This window comes from Numenius arquata, chromosome 2 (genome assembly GCF_964106895.1).
Source record: "Numenius arquata chromosome 2, bNumArq3.hap1.1, whole genome shotgun sequence".
Classification (NCBI taxonomy): domain Eukaryota; kingdom Metazoa; phylum Chordata; class Aves; order Charadriiformes; family Scolopacidae; genus Numenius; species Numenius arquata.
This window is the reverse complement of record NC_133577.1, coordinates 130,216,739-130,239,353: the sequence shown is the minus strand read 5'-3', so window position 1 is coordinate 130,239,353 and position 22,615 is coordinate 130,216,739. Positions and strand designations below refer to the sequence as shown.

The 22,615-nt window shown below is 45.7% G+C and overlaps 1 protein-coding gene across 1 annotated transcript in view; it reads right to left on the bottom strand.

The window, feature by feature from the left end:
- EXOC4 (exocyst complex component 4) overlaps positions 1-22,615 on the bottom strand; it is a 487,556-nt gene that overhangs the window by 387,465 nt on the left and 77,476 nt on the right. Inside the window, exons 6-7 of the mRNA XM_074168558.1 lie at positions 22,267-22,510; positions 14,415-14,592 (exon numbers count right to left, since the gene is read on the bottom strand). Of these exons, the coding sequence (XP_074024659.1) occupies positions 14,415-14,592; positions 22,267-22,510 (422 nt within the window). The remainder of the gene's footprint in view (positions 1-14,414; positions 14,593-22,266; positions 22,511-22,615) is intronic.

Genomic DNA, 22,615 nt, shown 5'->3' with positions numbered 1-22,615 from the left:
TCATCAGCAAGTTCGCAGATGACACCAAGTTAAGCAGGAGTGTTGATTCCCAGGAGGATAGGGAAGCTCTACAGAGAGACCTAGATAGATTGGAGCATTGGGCCAACATCAATGGCATGAGTTTCAACAAGGGCAAGTGCCAGGTTCTGCACTTGGGCCACAACAACCCCGTGCATTGCTACAGGCTTGGGGAAGTGTGGCTGGAAAGCTGCCTGGAAGAAAGAGACCTGGGGGTTCTAATTGGCAAGTGGCTGAATATGAGCCGGCAGTGTGCCCAGGTGGCCAAGAAAGCCAACGGCATCCTGGCTTGTATTAGAAATAGCGTGACCAGCAGAAGTAGGGAGGTGATTGTGCCCCTGTACTCAGCACTGGTGAGGCCACACCTGGAGTATTGTGTCCAGTTTTGGGCACCTCAATCCAAGAGAGATATCGAGGTGCTGGAGCGAGTGCAGAGGAGGGCAACGAAGCTGGTGAAGGGCCTGGAAAACAAATCCTATGAAGAGCGGTGGAAGGAGCTGGGACTGTTTAGTATGAGGAAGAGGAGGCTGAGGGGAGACCTCATCACTCTCTACAACTACTTGAAAGGACACTGTAGAGAGGTTGGTGCTGGTCTCTTCTCACAGGTAATTAATGACAGAACGAGAGGGAATGGCTTCAAGCTCCAACAGGGTAGGTTTAGACTGAACATTAGGAAAGAATTTTTCACAGAAAGAGTGGTCAGACACCGGAACAGGCTGCCCAGGGAGGGGGTTGAGTCACCATCCCTGGATGTGTTTAAGAGCCGTTTAGATGTGGTGTTGGGGGATATGGTGTTGGGGAGAACTTTGTAGTGTAGGGTAGATGGTTGGACTCGATGATGCCAAGGGTCTCTTCCAACCTGGATGATTCTATGATTCTATGAAAAGGCAGCTGGTCGGTGCAACCATAAAAAAAAAAAATAAAAAATGTATAAAATCAACAAAATATCCAATCCTGCAGATCATCAGCAGACCAGTCGACTCCAAGTTCTGTTGGCTGCTTCGTATATTTATGTCCCCATTCTCAGTGGCGCAGAGTAGCCATGTCAAGAGAAACAAACAAACAAAAAACAAAACCCCTAAGATACTCTTACTAAAAATAAGAAAACCCTCAAACAATATACTCCCTTTCCTCTCCACAGCATCAAACCGGGCACCCCAGAAATAACAGCAATATTTCCAAAGCTTTCAGCTTGTTTCACTCATTCAGACATGAGCTCCCCCATGGGTAAACCACGGAATGGCATCACCCTGGTGAGATCAGATGACGAAGCAGCCGCTTTGATGCTGAGAAGCCCATTGTGAAGGAGATGTTCCTAAAATGTTCCACGTACACTACTAGTGACAAACAACACATTTCGAAGTGGTGCCTGTGTGTCCAGAGCAGCAGCAGTAACAGCTTCCAAGTGTATGTGGACAGACTTGCGGTGGCCTTTGCAAGGGACAAGAAGCTGCTGTTGTCCCACCTACAGTGTCAGGTCCTCCCAAACGCTTCTGCATAAAGGCTGCACCTTCTCTTCTGGCTCTGGCCCTGGAGCAGGCTGAGTGTGGTGACGATGAAGAAAGGGAAAGAAGTACAAAGATGGGGGGAGAGATGTAAAGGGAGGTCATCCTACCCCTCTGCTCTGGGGAGGCCACATCTGGAGCACTGCATCCAGTTCTGGGCCTCCAGTTCAAGAAGGACTGGGAACTGCTGGAGAGGATACAGCAGAAGGCTACAAAGATGATCAAGAAACGAAGCATTTCTCTGATGAGGAAAGGCTGAGAGACCAAGGGCTGTTTAGCATGGAGAAGAGAAGACCGGGAGGGGATCTCGTCGATGCTGAGCTATATCTAAAGGGTGGGTGTCAGGAGGATGGGGCCGGTCTGTGTTCAGTGGTGCCCAGTGACAGGACAAGGGGCAACAGGCACAAGCTGGAAGAGAGGAAATTCCATCTCAACATGCAGAAAAACTTCTTTCCTTTGAGGGTGTCAGAGCCCTGGAAGAGGCTGCTCAGAGAGGTGGTGGAGTCTCCTTCTCTGGGGACATTCCAAACCCACCTGGACACGTTCCTCTGGGACCTGCTCTGGGTGGACCTGCTCTGGCAGGGGGGTTGGACTAGATGATCTCCAGAAGTCCCTTCCAACCCCTGCCAGTCTGTGATTCTGTCTGAGCAAAAAAAGAAGCAAAATAAGATAACGGAAAGAGAAATTTTAGAAAGGATTTACACTAATGAAATTTTGTAGTTTTCTCCAGCACAAATAATTCCTGAAAAAAAGCATTCGGGCCCCCCCTAGAAAATTGAGATTTCCTATCAGGAAAGAAACAGCAAGAGCTGGTAAACTTCAGGAAAGAAAACAAAACAAAACAAAAAAAATAGAGATTCTACCTTACGGTTTTGTAAATGTCACGCATGGCAAACACAGCAAGTCCACAGCACGGGAGCGGAAAGGCTTTTAAGCAAAGCGGTTTCCAAACATTTCCCAGGGATATCGGCTCCTCTCGAACATTAGCAGGAATTTGCCTGCATGAATCCCTCCTGCACCGCTGTCAGATTAGACGTCTTGCGGCGAGGACATGATGAGCGTTTGGCCTTTTCCCGTTCCCGGGGTTTTTACGATGCTCGGAAGAGTAGGACTCGCTGCCTTTAAAGCCGGTCACGCAGGGACTAAGTGTGAATAAGCTCAGCACATCAAAAAGGACGGGGTTTTATAGCCCTATAAAACACGTCTACAAATGCTGATGAACTACTTGTAGTCTCTCCTAATTCTAGCTGACAGCAGGAATAAAGCGCAGCGGACATTGATAGCAACCGGGGGGGGTGGGGAGGTGGGGGGGGGGGGGAAGAGCAAAGCAACACATCATCCTTAAAAACCTATTCAAGAATCAAGGGAAATGGTTAAAAAGAAAGAGATATCCACAGCCAAGGGTCCACTGCGCTTAAATCATCGCGTTAATTAGCAGGTTCAAGAAGATGTTTTTGTGTGTGTGCTGGCAGCCCAGAAGGCCAACAATATCCTGGGCGGATTCAAGAGAAGCGTGGCCAGCAGGGAGACGGGGGCGGATTCTGCCCCCCTGCTCTGCTGAGACCCCACCTGGAGTACGATGTCCGGCTCTGGAATCCTCGGCACAGGAGAGACATGGACCTGTTGGAGCGGGGCCAGAGGAGGCCACAGAGGTGATCTGAGGGCTGGAGCCCCTCTGCTGTGAGGACAGGCTGAGAGAGTTGGGGGGGTTCAGCCTGGAGAAGAGAAGGCTCCGGGGAGACCCTGGAGCCCCTTCCAGTCCCTAAAGGGGCTCCAGGAAAGCTGGGGAGGGACTCTTGATGAGGGGGGGGAGCCACAGGACGAGGGGGAAGGGTTTGACACTGAAAGAGGGGAGATTGAGATGAGATGTGGGGAAGAACTTCTTTGCTGTGAGGGTGGTGAGAGCCTGGACCAGGTTGCCCAGAGAAGCTGTGGCTGCCCCATCCCTGGAGCGGTTTTAAGGCCAGGCTGGATGGGGCTTTGAGCAACCTGGTCTGGTGGAGGTGTCCCTGCCCATGGCAGGGGGGTTGGAACTCGATGATCTTTAAAGTCCCTTCCAACCCAAACCATTCTATAATTCTAAAGAAGATGAAGGCTAAGAAGCAATTTAAAGGCTGGAAATTTGCAGGCTTTATTTAGATAGCCATATTCCTGTTGGCAGTTTGAAACATAACCTTCACATCAAGTGTGATGGCCACTTCCAAACCTCCTTAGCACTTCTCAGCCAACTCACAGCTTTGCAGAAGAAAGGCCTCCAAATGACATCGCTGGGACAAAGGATGCAAAAAATTCTGTGCTATCAAGTCGTATAAATTAGAAAGCCTTTGACAATGGATTCAGAAGGCACAGGTTTCCTTCCAAATGCCAAATATCGAAGAAGGGAACATGTCGTTCCCACCGTTCTCTATTCCCAAACTCTTCCGCATCACAGACTTTCTCTCAGCCTAACACCTACCAGAGCTGACTCCGACTTTCACAACTAAACAGCTTTGTGAAATTATTTCCTGATGGGACTCTTCACAAGAATTTGTGCACCTTTGTCCTCCTTCAGAAGACAGTCTTTAAGTATATGCTTTCAACACACACAAACTCGCATCGGTTTTAAATTGGAAGAGGGGAGATTTAGATGGATCTCAGGAAGAAATTCTTTGCTCTGAGGGTGGTGAGACACTGGCCCGGGTTGCCCGGAGAAGCTGTGGATGCCCCATCCCTGGAGGGGTTCAAGGCCAGGTTGGATGGGGCTTGGAGCAACCTGGTCTGGTGGGAGGTGTCTCTGCCCAGGGCAGAGGGTTGGAACTGGATGGTCTTTAAGGTCCTTTCCAACCAAAACCATTCTATGAATCTATGAATGTAGCTACTTAAATATTCGAGGCATAAAGTCCAAAAAACCTTTAAATTACAACTTTGTAATTCTGCTCAACTATTAAAAGGAAAATCCACCTGAAATGAAGTACGGAGCAGCTTGATGCTCTACAGGACAGACAGAAGAGGATGTGCTTGTTTGGGGTTTTTTTTAGTTTGTTTGTTTGGTTGGTTGGGTTTTTTTGGTTGAACTCGATGATCTCAAAGGTCCCATCCAACCAAAAATGTTCTGTGATTCTGTGTGATTCTGTGAGTTGTTTCCTTGCTCGCGTACCTGCAAACATTTCATCAAATGAGCTAATCTTTTTCAAAATCTCCCAAACCGTAAGCTCGGTGACATCTTCTGCAATAAACTGCCCAAGTGACCATGCACCCTTCAAACAATTCATTTTTATGCAGGGCTTAAACATTAGTGTTTATGAAAGACATTGGATCAACAGCTCGGGGATAAAAGTCATAGAATCATAGAATGGCTAGAGTTGGAAAGGACCTTAAAGATCATCTAGTTCCAACCCCCCTGCCATGGGCAGGGACACCTCTCACTAGAGCAGGTTGCTTAAAGCCCCATCCAGCCTGGCCTTGAACCCCTCCAGGGATGGGGCAGCCACAACTTCCCTGGGCAACCTGTTCCAGTGCCTCACCACCCTCACTGCAAAGAATTTCTTCCTTATATCTAATCTAAATCTCTTCTCTTCCAATTTAAAACCATTGCCCCTTGTCCTGTCACCACTCTTCCTGACAAAGAGTCCCTCTTCAGCTCTTCTGTAGGCTCCCTTCAGGTATTGATAGGCTGTTATAAGGTCTCCCCGGAGCCTTCTCTTCTCCAGGCTGAACAACCCCAGCTCTCTCAGTCTGTCTTCATAGGAGACGTGCTCCATCCCTCTGATCATCCTCGTGGCCCTCCGCTGGACCCGTTCCAACAGGTCCATGTCCTTTCTGTGTTGAGGACTCCAAAGCTGGACACTTTTCATTCTCGAAATAAAAGCTGTTAACACAGTTGTATTCGCACAAACGTCTCCTGTGTCACCACGTTAACACAGCGCCCATCAGTTAACAAGGACCATTCCTGGAAAGACAATAATCCGGTGGCTATGGCCAGCTCAGCTCTGGACCTCTTCCAGGATCCTGCTACCGAAGCAATTCAGTTAGTTTTAAACACACTTCATTTCAGCCAGAATCATTCAGTCGAAGAGAAAATAGATCGATTTTGTGCGTTTCTACTTCATATTCTTTCTTTTTAAAAGGACAGAAGGCCTTTGCTATCTCATCGTCTGCCCTTAAGGCTGCATAATACAGCCCAAAGCTATGAAATCTCTTTGCCCTTGCTCACACACTTTATCAAGACAATTTCAACCATCCCAAATTCCATGAGCATCTTCTTAAGAGCTTAAGAAAGGTACCAAATTACTTTCTGTTTCAAAATATAAGGAGGAGACTTGAATCATTAGGTAAGTCGGAGCAAATCTACAAAACATTTTAACAGAGAGGAGAGGTGGGACTGTACATATCTTCATGGCAAGACCAAAATGCCCAGACATTCTTCACAGCAAGAGAGTGGCCCAGGTTGCCCAGAGAAGCTGTGGATGCCCCATCCCTGGAGGGGTTCAAGGCCAGGCTGGATGGAGCTTTGAGCAACCTGGTCTGGTGGGAGGTGTCCCTGCCCAGGGCAGGGGAGTTGGAACTAGATGATCTTTAAGGTCCCTTCCAACTCAAACCATTCTATAATTCTATGAAAATGTAAAGAAATACCTTTCTGCGAAATAATCTCATCCCTTCCTAAATTCAGAAAGATGACGTTCTTCCTGGACCATAAACATTCATGGAAATTTTCATGCTTTTAGTATATTTGCAGAAAAAAAGCTGTGTAACACTCACTGTGCTGGATTTCTTAATGTACCCTCTGAGGTCACTTCAAACAAGGGGAAAACAAGTGCCAAGTGACCTACTCTAGTTATCACAGAATCACATGGGGTTGGAAGGGACCTCTGGAGATCATCTCGTCCAACCCCCCTGCCAAAGCAGGTCCACCCAGAGCAGGTCCCACAGGAACGCATTCAGGTGAGTTTTGAATGTCTCCAGAGAAGGAGACTCCACCACCTCCCTGGGCAGCCTCTTCCAGGGCTCTGCCACCCTCAAAGGAAAGAAGTTCCTCCTCATGTTGAGATGGAACTTCTTATGTTCAAGTTTGTGCCCATTTCCTCTTGTCTTGTCCCTGGGCACCACTGAAAAAAGACCGGCCCTGTCCTCTTGACACCCTCCCTTTAAGTATTTATAAGCATTGATCAGATCCCCTCTGTCTTCTCCAGACTAAAAAGACCCAAGTCCCTCAGCCTCTAAATTATTTAAATTCCATTTTTAAATATCAGCATCCTGGAGAGCAGAATGCTTTCTCTCCCTCCTTTGGGCACCCAAGACTGACTGAAACAGTCTTTTTCAAAAGCTGCAGACAAATCACTTTCCTGGCCATCGCCCTCTCGGCTAAATGAGAGATGAGCATTAATGAGACAAACCCATCAGGAGTCCAAGGGCATCAGTTCCACGTGTTTAAGTCCACTTTAAAGGAACCAGAAACATTGTCAGGCACGTTATTTTGAGGACAACCAAGAAGCCATTAAATTTTTGTAAAAAGACTTTCTGAAAAATAATGCTACTTTACGTTCAAAATACTACCTGGTGACCATCCCAAATGCAACAGCAATTTCATATATTGCTCTGACATTTCAACCAGTATTTGTGGCATATTAACACCCACACCTTTCATCCAGGAATCTTATTTTACTTTACAAGTATTAACTACGTGTCCTGGTTTGAGGTAAAACAGAACTCATTTTCTGTTCAGTAATTTTTCCTTTTTAGCTGGGCCTCTTCTAATTAACTAAACTCTGAAATTAACGGCATATTGTTCAGAAACTCCTCGCTCTCACAGTGATAAGACCTGATAATACCAAGGGATGGTGTGCAGAGAGGCCCTTGCTTATCCTTATTGCCGTAACAACCAAGGGCAGGGAAATTTGTTATCTGCCCCACTGGAGGGTCGGAAGCAGAAAAGCGTAGAGTGGTCACACCTGTGGGGAGGAGCGAATAGGAGAGGTGACCCAAACCTGACCAACAGGGTATTCCATCCCATCTGCATCACGCTCAGTATAAAAGCTGAAGGATCAAAGGCTCAACTCTCTTCCTTCAATGGCCGACATCTGAGGAGGACCCTGTCTGTTTGTCTGCCTTTGATCCCGATCCGAGCAATCCTGACTCCAGATCTGGAATCCAGCTCCTGTCCATCACCGAGTCCAGCCTGGGACTTTCCCCTGTGCCTGCTGGTGACGTGATCATCACCCTGGGAGCTTGATACGGTTTTGTATATACTGTATACTCCTTTTTTTTTTTCTTTTTTCCCTTTTTTTTTTATTATTTATTATTTCATTATTTATTAATATTTTCATTAAAGTAGTTTAGTTTTTTTCTAAACTCATAAATCTCTTTTTTCTCTTCCTCTCCTCTCTTTTCCTTGGGTGGGGGGGAGGAGGAGCCATCTGTCGCTCCGATTGGTTAATCTGGTCAAAACCACGACACCGCATCACGAATAGTTCATTCATCTTTTAAATGCAAAGGTTCAGCCAAAAGAGATTTGGTTACCTATTCAAGGACGCACTTATTTACCTGAAGAGTTAAATCATGACTGCGGAGAGGTTCACAGCTACAACGACATCATTCCTAACCTCCTGCTCTTAACATCTCAAGCCATTTTAGGAAGTGTTTTTCACCGCCGTCAGACCTGTTCCGAGCCACCCAGGGCAAGAGCAAAAACCACCTCAGTTTTTTGTGTGAGCAGGTACCTTGAGGTGCTGCTCCAGCAGGAGCTGAGACTGATGAAAGCTGCAGTTGCCAGGATAAACCCTTCGCTTTCCTTCTTCACAGCGCGTTCCCCCCGGCTCGCTCCTGTGCCAACACCGACACAGTTCAAGGACCTGAGCAAGCAGAAACCGCAGCCAACAGAAAACGTTGGCCAAATCAACTCCCTCAAATGAGATTACTGATGGGAAAATGGGCAAAACTGCCCGAGCAAGGAAAAGCATCCCAGGCTGTGAAGGAGGAAGAAATGGAATCACAGCACAGCTGGCTTGGATCTGCCCGGACTGACATGGAGTTACACAGAATCACAGAATGATATGGGGTTGGAAGGGACCTCTGGAGATCATCTAGTCCAACCCCCCTGCCAAAGCAGGTCCACCCAGAGCAGGTTGCACAGGAACGTGTCCAGGTGGTTTTGGAATATCTCCAGAGAAGGAGACTCCACCACCTCCCTGAGCAGCCTGTTCCAGGGCTCTGCCACCCTCAAAGGAAAGAAGTTCCTCCTCATGTTGAGACGGAACTTCCTATGTTCCAGTTTTTGCCCATTTCCTCTTGTCCTGTCACTGGGCACCACTGAAGAGAGTCTTGTCCCATCCTCTTGACAATCCCTCAACTACAAATACTACCACTACAAAAGGAGTGAAGATCCATTCTTTGGAAGCAAACAGCACCAGCCTGAGCTGATATCAGGATCCTGAGTGCACATGGAGATGTCATTGGGATTTTCTCCAGCAGGAGGGTGCTGCACCCAGACAGAAGAGCTGAAAGGGTGATCATCCTGTCACTAGGAAGATGACACTTCTGAAGAAGCTCAATGAACACTGGTGTTACTCTGCAGGGACAGCTGCCTCTTTCTCATCATGATATCAAAAGAGCTAAAAAAAGGTGACTGAACTGTTAAAAGTTCTGTGCTTTAGATAACAGCAAGGAAGAACCATCACACGGAGTGTGAGTGACTGCTCTAGCACGTCCTCCAGCTGTTGGTCCCCCAAAACGAATAAAATAAGACAGAAAAACCCTTATCTGTGCTAAGGAGATTTGAAAAACCTAGACTGAAAAATCAAAATAACACAGAAAAACTACTTTTTACCCAAGTATATACACCACCGTGCCTTTCACGCAGCACAGCCTTCACGATTTGGGCTGAGATGATGCAGCACATACATCGCGTTGTGCCAGAAAAACTCAGAATTCCTTCACCGCATCCTCCTGAAGCAACTACTCACATCGATACATCGCTAACCGCCGTTGTAACACAGCTCGGTCCTCTCCAGCCGAGTACTTGGCGCTACAGTAATTCGGCTCTTCAGAAGGATATTCCACCCACTCCTCCACCGAAGAGCTAAATTAGCTCCATGCACAAAATGCCAAGTTAAAATTTAAATAACTTTCATAGAATCATAGAATCGTCTAGGTTGGAAGAGACCCTTGGCATCATCGAGTCCAACCATCTACCCTACTCTACAAAGTTCTTCCCTACACCATATCCCCCAACACCACATCTAAACGGCTCTTAAACACATCCAGGGATGGTGACTCAACCCCCTCCCTGGGCAGCCTGTTCCAATGCCCGACCACTCTTTCTGTGAAAAATTCTTTCCTAACGTTCAGTCTAAACCTACCCTGCTGGAGCTTGAAGCCATTCCCCCTTGTTCTGTCATTAATTACCTGTGAGAAGAGACCAGCACCAACCTCTCTACAGTGTCCTTTCAAGTAGTTGTAGAGAGTGATGAGGTCTCCCCTCAGCCTCCTCTTCCTCATACTAAACAGTCCCAGCTCCTTCCACCGCTCTTCATAGGATTTGTTTTCCAGGCCCTTCACCAGCTTCGTTGCCCTCCTCTGCTCTCGCTCCAGCACCTCGATATCTCTCTTGGATTGAGGTGCCCAAAACTGGACACAATACTCCAGGTGAGGCCTCACCAGTGCTGAGTACAGGGGCACAATCACCTCCCTACTTCTGCTGGTCACGCTATTTCTAATACAAGCCAGGATGCTGTTGGCTTTCTTGGCCACCTGGGCACACTGCCGGCTCATATTCAGCCGCTTGGCAATTAGAACCCCCAGGTCTCTTTCTTCCAGGCAGCTTTCCAGCCACACTTCCCCAAGCCTGTAGCAATGCACGGGGTTATTGTGGCCCAAGTGCAAAACCTGGCACTTGCCCTTGTTGAATCTCATACCATTGATGTTGGCCCAATGATCCAGTCTATCTAGGTCTCTCTGTAGAGCTTCCCTATCCTCCTGGGAATCAACACTCCTGCTTAACTTGGTGTCGTCTGAAAGACCTTTCAGACCTTTCAACTTTCAGACCTCTCCTGTTGGTACAGCAGTACGACTGCAGGCTAAGCTGGCTGGGGTACAAATAACTTCAAACTGTGTATTTCTGCACTAATATTTTGACAAACTGGTTGGTTTGTTTGTTTGTTTTCTACCATTCCGGTCCCGAGCTCTGAAAGGTCACTCTGTCTTCCTCCCAACGACTTCAGGATTAATTTTCCCATTCTCGGAGAAGGTCAAAAAATATCTAATACCTGCATGTTCCGTAGAGAAATCTCACACAACATTGGGCCACCTCTCTAATACTACAGCATGGTGCTCGGTGCAGTTCTTAGGAAGCATTCAGAAACCCAGCTACCAAAACGAGCTGCTGAAAACAACATCGAACCATAGAATTGTCCAGGTTGGAAGGGACCTTTCAGATCATCGAGTCCAACCGTAAACCCAACACTGACAAAAACCATCAACTAAACCATGTCCCTCAGCACCACGTCTGCCCGGCTTTTAAATACCTCCAGGAATGGTACCTCAACCACTGCCCTGGGCAGCCTCTTCCAAGGCTTGACAAACTGTTTGGTGAAGAAACTTTTCCTAATATCCAATCTAAACCTCCCCTGGTGCAACTTCAGGCCTTCTCCTCTTGTCTCATCGCCTATTCCTTGGGAGAGGAGACCGACCCCCCCTGGCTACACCCTCCTTTCAGGGAGTTGTAGAGAGCGAGAAGGTCTCCCCTCAGCTTCCTCTTCTCCAGGCTGAACAACACCAGCTCCCTCAGCCGCTCCTCACAAGACTTGTTCTCCAGACCCCTCACCAGCTCCGTTGCCCTTCTCTAGACCCGCTCCACCACCTCAATGTCTTTTTTGGAGTGAGGGACCCAAAACTGGACACAGCCCTTGAGGTGGGGCCTCACCAATGCCCAGTACAGGAGGACACTCAATTCCCACAAAGGATAATCTCCAGCCCACCGTGAACGCACGTTATTACTTCTGTACAGAGCTATAAAGAGATAATGTTGCTGTAACGTATCTCACATGCAGAGATGCGCAACCTACACGTGCAGATGATCACCCGTGTGAACTGCAGAGTCACGCGATATCGTTCTAGCGTGATGAATAAACTTCATTCATTACGATCTGCAGGAATTGCATCGTTTTCCTGATGTGCCCCATCATGAACCCGCTTCCTCCAAATTTTCATCCTCCCCCAGAAGCAGGCACATTTAAATAAACACTTTTATTCTTCTCCCCCTGCCACAAGCGTAAAGATCTCTGAAAAAAATTATCCTTATTTGGAAAAACAGGATAGAAATAAATTAGTCTTAGCCTTAAAGGTCTTCTTATACTCTGAGGTAAAAAAATTTTAATCCAATCCTATGAAACTAATGTAGCAAAAACCCACAAGCTTTTGAACAAAGAATAGGAAGATTTCCTCCTTTCCATGTCAGTCAAGGCTCATCTCTTGCCCTAAACCAGCAAGAGATTACGGATCTTAAAGTGCTGCTTTTATGCATTGAAGAAGCTCTTTTGGAAGCTTCTCTGACTCCCTCCGCCACCCACTCTGTCGGACCAAGAGCAACGAAACCTTTACAAGTGGGTTGTTATATTTTTCTTGGCCCACATTTTATAGAAAGTTTGGTCAAATATATTTCTCCCCAACATGGAAACATTTTTTAGGACGTTTGGTCAAAAGTATTTCTCCCCAACATGGAAACATTCACCCTCTATACGTGCACACCTCTGCATGCTTCCATATAGGAGTTCTATCAATGTTGGTTTGGAATAGCCAGTATAACTCACTCCCGATTCCAGCCCTCAGGAGGAATGAAACCCTCACAAGCTCTCACGAACAAGAGGGAATTACCAGCCTTGTCGTTCTGCTTCACTGAAGATAAAATCTTGGAGGATTCTTACTCCCAAGGCTTTGTCCTCCTGAATCAAAGTTTGTGGAACTCAAAGCTCTTAACATTTTTCTAGACCTCCTGGATCACAGAATCACAGAATGATATGGGGTTGGAAGGGACTTCTAGAGATCATCTCATCCAATCCCCCTGCCAAAACAGGTCCACCCAGAGCAGGTCCCACAGGAATGTGTCCAGGTGGGGTTTGAATGTCTCCAGAGAAGGAGACTCCGCCACCTCTCTGGGCAGCTTCTTCCACGGCTCTGCCACCCTCACAGGAAAGAAGTTCCTCCTCATGTTTAGATGGAAGTGAATTCCTCTGTTCAAGTTTGTGCCTGTTACCTCTTGTCCTGTCACTGGGCACCACTGAAAAAAGACTGGCCCCATCTTCCTGACACCCACCCTTGAAGTATTTATACGCATTGATGAGATGAGAGTACGATGGCTGATGGTATCACAGGCCAAACCCGTTCCCCCTGTCCTTAAGTTTAATTCTTCCCTTTAAACAAGGCCAGACAGCTTCAGTTTCATGACATTCTTTTGTTTAGAAACCCATCATTAACTTCTGTCTGGACATCCCCAGTCACATTTTTGCAAGAATACTGAAGGAAGGTGAAAATTTGTATCATGGAGAAAACCCATCAGGATTTCTTTTCATCCTGGAGAAGAGAAGGCTCCGGGGAGACCTCACAGCAGCCTTCCAATATCTGAAGGGAGCCTCCAGGAGAGCCGGAGAGGGACTCTTTGTCAGGAAGTGTAGTGACAGGACAAGGGGTGATGGTTTTAAATTGGAAGAGGGGAGATTTAGATTAGATATTAGGAGGAAATTCTTTCCTGTGAGGGTGGTGAGGCACTGGAACAGGTTGCCCAGGGAGGTTGTGGATGCCCCATCCCTGGAAGTGTTTAAGGCCAGGCTGGATGGGGCTTTGAGCAACCTGGTCTGGTGGAGGTGTCCCTGCCCATGGCGGGGGGTTGGAACTCGATGATCTTTAAGGTCCCTTCCAACTCTAACCATTCTATGATTTCATGATTCTTTATTAAAGATACTAACTCCACTATAAAGTAAGTGGGTAACGAGACAGTGGATGTGATCCAAGGTCCATACCTTACATTCACCATGTCCAAGAAGTGTCTAAATTCACACCATACACAGAGTTGGCAGTATTTGTGTAAGCAAAAAAACCAACCCTGTGTGCATCACTGCACAGTCAAACAAGCCTTAAAGCAACAGCTAAATAGACCCGGCCCCTACAGTAGAAAAGTCTGTTAGTGTAGGAGGCAGAGAGCATTTTTCAAGAACAGGCCAGAGGTGGAAAGACCACCATAAATCTTGCCACCTCTTGTAAATAACACCGGGCTCATTTCTTTCACCTCCTCTATCAAATACCGGGTGAGGCGTATATCTGTGTACTACATATAAAGGCAATTGCAAAATAAGGGAAAACCCTCTAATGTGCATGTTTGAGCCTCACAGCAAGAATGAGAGAGCAGACATGTGACAGATGATGGGTCTGCTGCCTGTGAGTCTCAGATACTAAGGTGACAGGCACGGTACCAGAAGAAAGCCTAAGCAAGGTACAGCTTCTGTACGCTACAGTCAAAAATGAGAATCAAAGAAGAATTCCCCGAAAACACGCTGGCAGCAAGTGTCTCAGCTGACTATAACCAAGCCATAACGACAAGAGAAGACAAGCGATTAGAGCTGTGACACTTTCTAAGACAGGCATGACATGGTAACACAGAACAAAAATGTCACTGTTTGAAAGCTTCCGATAAATCACTTGGTAGGCAAAAAGAATCAACCTTTCCGTACGCCATACGGATGAATCCACAGAAATTTTTTTGCTGATATTTAAGCTCTCTGGAGTTAAACAGTCTGTTACAAACGTGGCCGCTTACCAAAACTCAAGACAAATTCCAGCACGGCTCCCTCTTGAGAATGACAGGTATTTTCTGGTATTCTGGATATAAAAGCTGTTATGAAATCTGCCCACCTGAGGGAGTCTTACCTGCAAGACGTCTTGGATCTTCACCCATACATCAACCATGTCATAGAGCTTGATATCACCATCGTACTGGCTGCAAGGAGAGGCCACCGTTTGCTGAAGGTGTCCAAGGACAACAGAGTGCGCAGCAGCTACAGCGTTGAACTTGTCAAAGAGAAGCTCGAGCAGTTCCAGTAGTAACCTGCAAACCATCAAGAGAACCTCCACTCAGTTTCCAGAAGACACCACAGGCACACTGTCACGCAGGACATCAGAGCAGTGGGACAGGAGCCAGAATGACAGAATTATAGGGGTTGGAAGGGCCCTCTGGAGATCATCTAGTCCAACCCCCTGCCAAAGCAGGGTCGCCCAGAGCAGGTTACACAGGAACGTGGCCAGGTAGTTTTGGAACGTCTCCAGAGACTCCACCACCTCTCTAGGCAGCCTGTTCCAGGGCTCTGCTACCCTCACAGGAAACAAATTTTTCCTCATGTTCAGACAGAATTTCCCATGTTCCAGTTTGTGCCCATTCCCTCTTGTCCTGTCACTGGGCACCAGTAAAGAGAGCCTGACCCCATCCTCTTGCCACCCACCCTTTAGATATTACTCAGCATTGTAAGATCCCCTCTCAGGGGATCTCTCTCTTCTCCAGGCTGAACAGCCCTAGGTCTCTCAGCCTTTCCTCATCAGAGAGATGCTCCAGTCCCCTGATCATCTTTGTAGCCTCCACTGGACTCTCAGCAGTTCCCTGTCCTTCTTGAACTCAGGGGACCGTGATGTCATAGACCCTGTTTTGTGACAGATGCTGCGTGCAAGCAGGGAGGTCACCCAGCTTCAAACCTTCTCCGGGGGCTTCAGGTGACCAATGTCAGGTGTCACCAGCACAGGTTTGGTACCTAAATCCTTCTGAGGATCTTCTTTCTCACTCCCTCCTCTATCTCAAGGGTTGCTCAATTATAATGTGTTCTCTTTGGGGCTATAGGAAAGACAAAACCATCGGTCACTACACTTCGGTACCATGATATTCGAGACCAATTTAAGTTCTCAGATAGAGCTGCAGAAAGGGAGAGAGACAACCTGCTTTTCCCCCAGAAGAAAGTAAGCGTCTCAAGTCAATAAAAATTGACTTACCCATACAAACGAATACAGGCTATTCATTATCAATTATGAAATTAGCATTATGGCAGGTTTTAAACAAGGCAAAAGATCAGAAACCAAACCTCATCAACTTCAAGGTTTCACTACTCTATGGAAGGTGCTACAGCGTAACCTCATCTAAATCACTACACTTTACCTGCTCCTACAGCTTCCTTACTGACTAATTATTGTAATTAATGTACCTTTGCAGAGTCCTAAATATTTTGTGATACGCCAATGACTCATCACGTTTTTTTATTATTTAAGAAAAGAAAAATTGTGATGGAGTTCACTGCCGTTTAATGAGCAATTCAAGTACACGCGTAACCCCAACAAAATGTGAGGATAACACTTCCCAAATCCATATGTTTGGCACTTCTAGCTCTGACAGACAGGCTCCATCACATGTCACCGCAGCAGCTTAGGAGTTCCCACACGCTTGCTGTGCCTCCCCAGCAGAAGTTGTCGTCCTCAGAGCAGGACAGAAGAGCTGCAGCAGAATCTCCTTCACCACCACACTTCAGTCTTCTGCGTTAGTTAAATACATGTCACATTAAAAATAAAGATGTCTTTAGGAGTCATAGAATCATAGAATTGTCCAGGTTGGAAGGGACCTTTAAGATCATTAAGTCCAACCATCAACCCAACACTGCCAAAACCCACCACTAACCCATGTCCCTCAGCACCACGTCTGCCCGGCTTTTAAACACCTCCAGGGATGGTGACTCCACCACTTCCCTGGGCAGCCCATTCCAAGGCTTGATAATCCTTTTTGTAAAGAAATTTTTCCAAATATCCAATCTAAACCTCCCCTGGTGCAACTTGAAGCTGTTTCCTCTTGTCCTATCGCCCGTGACTTGGGAGAAGAGACCAACCCTGACCTTGCTACAACCTCCTTTCAGGGAGTTGTAGAGAGCGAGAAGGTCTCCCCTCAGCTTCTTTTATATGTTTTATGTGTATGTATGTCTAGATGGTACTATACGTACATCTCACGGTACTCATAAGAAACACAGGGACGTTATTATTGCCATACCTTAAGTGACTACAGAACTAAGACACGTATTTAAGCAATCCAAAAGAAACTGGTGTGTATATCAATTTTCTTCCTATTTAAGAACAGGAATAAATGCCTGAAGAAAAGTGTTGTGGGTACTAAGAGAGAAAACACTGCTTTTTTTACAGGTCTTTACAAACTTAAGATACTGGTAGGGGATAAAAAGAAGAAGTGGAAGAAAAGCCATTCTCTTCCATTTAGGCTTTGTATAAAGCTTAATAACTGTGCTCCTGCCCTACCCCCTGTCAGCCCAGCACCAGTGTTACCAGTGAAGGGGCCAGGACAACGTTCGGGTGAGGCTGCCCGAAAAACACACTCCATCGCTGTTAAGTGAGTATTTTCTCCAACGCACACTAGGACACGGGAGAGGAAACTAGTGCTTCCACAGCCCCTAAGACATATATAGAACTTCTCACAGCAAGAGACAGAGGGGCAGCCAGGGCAAGTGGATCGTCAGCCAAGAGCCAGGCAAAAATAGGAGGAAAACCAGCTGTAGAACGATTTGGAGAGAGGAGGAATGTCATTTCGGAGGAACACACAAACAAGCCTTGGTTGAAATCACAAAAAAAATAACGTTATGGGAGCAAATTAATTATATGCCACGGATAAAATTTGTCAGTGCAAGCCCAACTTCTGCTAACGCCCCATTACTAATGAAAATTTAATTATCCGTACACCTCCTTGGTGCCCCAGGAAAGTACAATTTCGCAAAACTGAACTAACTGGATAGTCTGATAAATTCAGTTTTATTACCCCTAGGTGAGCCTGACCTCACATTATCAACTTGTTTACGGAGCCATTACTAAAACAGTATTATACCGAACAGAATTACTTGGTTTTAAAGTCCAACATCTTCTCATTCTCATGTTACAGACCCATAGACGTGACATCTCCCCCATCCACCTTCTTCGGTGGTGCTAAGTACCACCCCATCACGTTTTCCATTCTCAACCACATCCTATTTCCACATTTCCCTCTTTTCAAATTAATCAGCGCCACTCATCTTAATTTTTCTTTTCTCTAAAAGTCTTCTAAATCTGTCAGGTCATTTTTGAAACAAGGTGACCCAGAAGAGACACAGACACAGTCGGCGTCAGGCAGCCAACAAGACAAAACAGCATAAAATAATATGGCCTAGATTTTATGCGCACGGGGTTGCAGCACTGGGTGACCTACGCACAACACGTACGGGGAATGACAGGAGACTGGTTTAGGCAATTTGTCAAAGCAATCTCATAACCCTTTCCCGGAGAAATATGGTAAATATGTGGAGAGACGGTGACACGCACCCGGAAGCGTCTCCTCTTGTCTGGGCAACGACAGAGAATGAAGTGATGCAGAGTGACTGCTGGCACCTGATTGAGGGCGCTAATGACAATTCATGCATTTTAGCAGCAGTAATGTCCTCTGTCTGGTCAGAGTGGTAGCGCGTATATAATTTCTGTATTTATTTTACAGGCTCGAGATGAGGGGAAAAAAAAAAGCCAGAAGCGTGTTATGGACAAATAGGGAAAAGTGCATTGAATCTGATCGACAGGATTTAGTAGCAAAATTCTCAATACGCTTCCTCTGCCTGGACCGATTTTCATCCCTTGCTCCATCCCTGGAGGGGTTCAAGGCCAGGCTGGATGGGGTTTTGAGCAACCTGGTCTAGTGGGAGGTGTCCCTGCCCATGGCAGGGGGGTTGGACTCGATGATCTTTAAGGTCCCTTCCAACCCAAAACATCCTATGATTCCAGAATTCAACTAGATGTAAAGCCACGGCAATGCATCCCATAAATGTGGCCCTCAAGTAGGCATATGTCCAGATTATTCTTCTTCCGAATTCAACAACCTTCTGTAATTCAGAAGAGACCCACAGGTCCATCAAGATCTAGCAGTACTCCAAGCTAAGGCAACATGGCCTCTTCTGCAATACCTTGTCCTCCACAACCCAAGATATATATTTTTAAACACGCAGACACTAAGCGTGCTCTAACAAGCCTCTCATTAAGGATAAATCAACAGCAATTTTTGTGTTTAAGCCCTTTTTCATAAACTTGTTCCAAACACAGATATCTAAAAATTTTAGAACTTACCCAGGCTTTGAAAAAAGGCCACTTAAAGCCAAGGTCAGCTGTAACTAGGTGAGATTCAAGCACAGTTTTCAAAATTATCTTCCACCAGTGACAGGGAACAACAAGGAACCTATTGCTGCCCTTTACGGGGGTTTACTATCTTCATATCATTCACATTTCATGAGGGTAAGCGCCCATTAGTAAAGAAGGTTTATACTCAAAGCAAAGGATCTGACAGCCAAAGATGTTCCTAAGTCCGTTATCCTACGTGACTGCATCCATGTTGCATTTTTAGGAAACCTAAACATCAGTTGTATTACAGGGCCACGTAAGTCCGTTTTTTCGTGACCCCACTGGTGAAAAAACATTATCATAGAATCATAGAATCGTCTAGGTTGGAAGAGACCCTTGGGATCATCGAGTCCAGCCATCTACCCTACACTACAAAGTTCTCCCCTACACCATATCCCCCAACACCGCATCTAAACGTCTCTTAAATACATCCAGGGATGGTGACTCAACCACCTCCCTGGGCAGCCTGTTCCAATGCCCGACCACTCTTTCTGTGAATTATCTGAAGGTCCTTAGCCAAGCTAATGTCATCTTCAGTGAATGAGCCCTTCCGATTTCACATGAACTCTCTACTCAGACAGACCAAGTGCTCAAATCAAAGGACACTACACCCATGACCGAATGGGCCACACATTATCCCCATTGTCATCACTGCTCACTCTCATGGACATGCTTATTAACAAGCCTGGTGCAAGCTTAGAGAAGCTATGGGTTTTCTACATGAGAAAACAGACCTCATGAAGATCTGAAGAGCTGATCCGAGAGCCCACTGCCTGTAGATCTATGAGGAGAGCATCTGGAGAGGCATAAAAGACACCATTACTCCCTGGGAACCAGTTGCTTTAGAGCCATAACAACAAGAGAAATCTCGATGTTAAAAATTTGGGGGCAATTCATAAAGGTTTTATGTACAAATGGAAAAAGCGGTGGCACAAGTCAATATGGAAAAGCTTGTAGAATCATAGAATCGTTTTGGTTGGAAAAGACCTTTAAGATCATCAAGTCCAACCGTTAACCCAGCACTGCTAAAACCACCACTAAAAGCACCACATCTACACGTCTTTTAAATACCTCCAGGGATGCGCACTAGGCAAGGAGGCAAAAGGCAATCAAATTATGAAATTATCAAATCAAAAATAAGACAAATGTAAGGTCAGTGTCTGATCGCTTCAGACTCAGCAAGCGTTATCAGATGTACAACTTTTCTGGCCAGGCTCTAAAAGTTATTTCTCTTTTGTACAATGAAAGGGCTCAACATAATTTTTATATAAGGTCCCAAAAAGAATTACACCACACCCTCCACAAGCAGATTATCAGCTCCATCCTCAAGCGCAGGGAAACGCCACCCTTTTCATATGGAAAAAAAAAAAAAAATAAGAGCCGACCGTTGAGAGCCACCACACAGCGACGATGCTGAACAGAGACACCGAGCTCAGTGATGGAGACGAAGAGGCATCCAAGTGTGACCGGTTTTAAGGTGAACTGAAAAACATTTTACTTGCCGAATCCTGAGGTCAAGCCAGCACCGGGGCTGACAGCCTAACGAATAGTTAAGCAGTTTCAGGCGCTGCATCATGCTCAAATTTGGGGTCGTACGGAGCTCTCTTCAAATAGGAGGACCTCGCTGTTCAGATTTATTTTTTTTCTTGACAGCAGGGAAGTCGCTTAGTTTTGATTTAAAACTGTAGCTAATTTAAGGGGCGGTATACCTTCCATACTATAATTTATTCTTTTCAGTGTAAATGAATTCACCTGCTTGATGTAAACTTCCCACGTGATTTAGGTTTAGAATCAGTTCTAATTATCTCCTTATTCAACAAGAATTCATGACACATTCCGTAGCTCTAGAATATAACATCTTAAAGGCTCACAAACTGCTATTAAACACATGCCAAACTCCATTAAACTTCTTTGTACCTTACCCAAACCTCTGGGCAGGTTAATGTCATTAGAATATGATCTGAACCAATTTATCGATTTCAATTGACAATCAGTAGCCATACAATCTCTCAAAACCGATTCATAAAACGAGCATCGAGTGTATGTTATGCTCCATCTCGGCATCAGAAACTGAAATTCTGCCTTCTGACCCACCCAAAAAGCTTGTTGTAATTTCACCAAATTACCAGTACTGTAATTCTATGAATTCTTCAAAATATAATTGTTTCCACAGCAATGATAATGATAGGAATTAAACAAAGAAGTCTTTATCAAGTTAAAGTTTTTCTTGGGAGTGATTTTTCCGCTACAAATATTACATATAATGAAGACGCACGTTTTTGTTTTCATTTTTCTTTTCTGCCATTAATTCCCTTTGGACAGTGATCGTTACAATGCGCAGTATCACAAATTACTATTTCAGCTAGAAGTGATAGCCGGTCCTTACGGAGTCCTATTTTCCAAAGAACAGCTCTAGTGAATCCTGAAGAACAGCAGACACATAGTTCTCGGTTGGCTTCCACACCTTGCTATTAATGCAAATGGGGCCGCAAACCAATTAGAAACGTGGCCATCTATTTACTGATATAATTAGTTCCATCTATGATTTCAAAGATTTGCACCTGCATCAGCTTAATTGGACTCTGCTACAAATAAATAACTGAGCTGAAACTTCTCTTTTCAAGTCATATTACAGAGGAACTTACAAATCTCTTCAGTGGAAAGCCATGAGTCAGTGCAACACAAGAAGACGGTATTTGTTTTGGCACCAAGTTTTCGTTACACCATACACACCAGCAATCTGAGACAGCATTACAATCCAATCTGGTGTAAATACGCTTAAGAGGAAAGGTTAGGTTAAAATAAAATAAAATAAAAACCGAGTGCTTAACATTATGCACCCCTTACTAATTAAATAATGCAGGCTTCTACTGTGTTTCCAGCAGCCTTCCAGTCCCTAAAGGGGGCCTACAGGAGAGATGAGGAGGGACTCTTGGTCAGGGAGGGGAACCATAAGACGAGGGGGAAGGGTTTTAAATTGAAAGAGGGGAGATTCAGATGAGATCTCAGGAAGAAATTTTTTCCTGTGAGGGTGGTGAGAGAGTGGCCCAGGTTGCCCAGAGAAGCTGTGGATGCCCCATCCCTGGAGGGGTTCAAGGCCAGGCTGGATGGGGCTTGGAGCAAGCTGGTCTGGTGGGAGGTGTCCCTGCCCATGGCAGGGGGGGTTGGAACTGGATGATCTTTAAGGTCCCTTCCAACCTAAACCATTCTATGATTCTATGATTCCACCCTCAAAACAGCATTTCAAACACGTGTTTAGCCAAAACATTCTCTTCTAGGGCCAAGCGCAGAAGGAAACATCTCCCTTTCCCACATCTTTAGCTGAGAAGCAAAAATGCCTCCCCTTTCTGAACACGTTTCTTAAATTCCCAAGCCTTTTGGGTGCTGAAGGCACATCAGCGTGACACAGGTTTTTCCAAAAAATGTTATCATTTCAGACCTCTGCTGCTGCAAAAATGTTATTGAGATTCCTTCAAATTGAAATTAACAGATACGACACCCTTCTCCAGACTTTTTTTTGGTAGCAATCAAGGTTCAGTGGTTGAAATATCCTTACCTGGGCTGATTTTCCTGAGACAGGTTCTCCCCTCTCTGGTAACCATTGTCCGCCACCTGGGTTGTGGATCGCTTCACGATCTGTTTGAGTTCCTGTTCTAAGCGAACCTGGATGGCTTTCACCGTTTCAGGGATTTTCTTCAGCTTGGCCAACCCTTTGATGAGTATGCCCATGAAGACAGCGCTGTTCTCCTCTGGATCCAGTTCCATATCTTCTTTAATTTCCAAAAGGCTTGTTTCTCGCACTAGAATAGATCGCAAAAGGCTTCATTCAAGATTTAAGTATTAAAACCAACGCTTAATACCGTGCAGAAACAGCATATAAAACTCCTTTGCCTTCAGAGAACTTC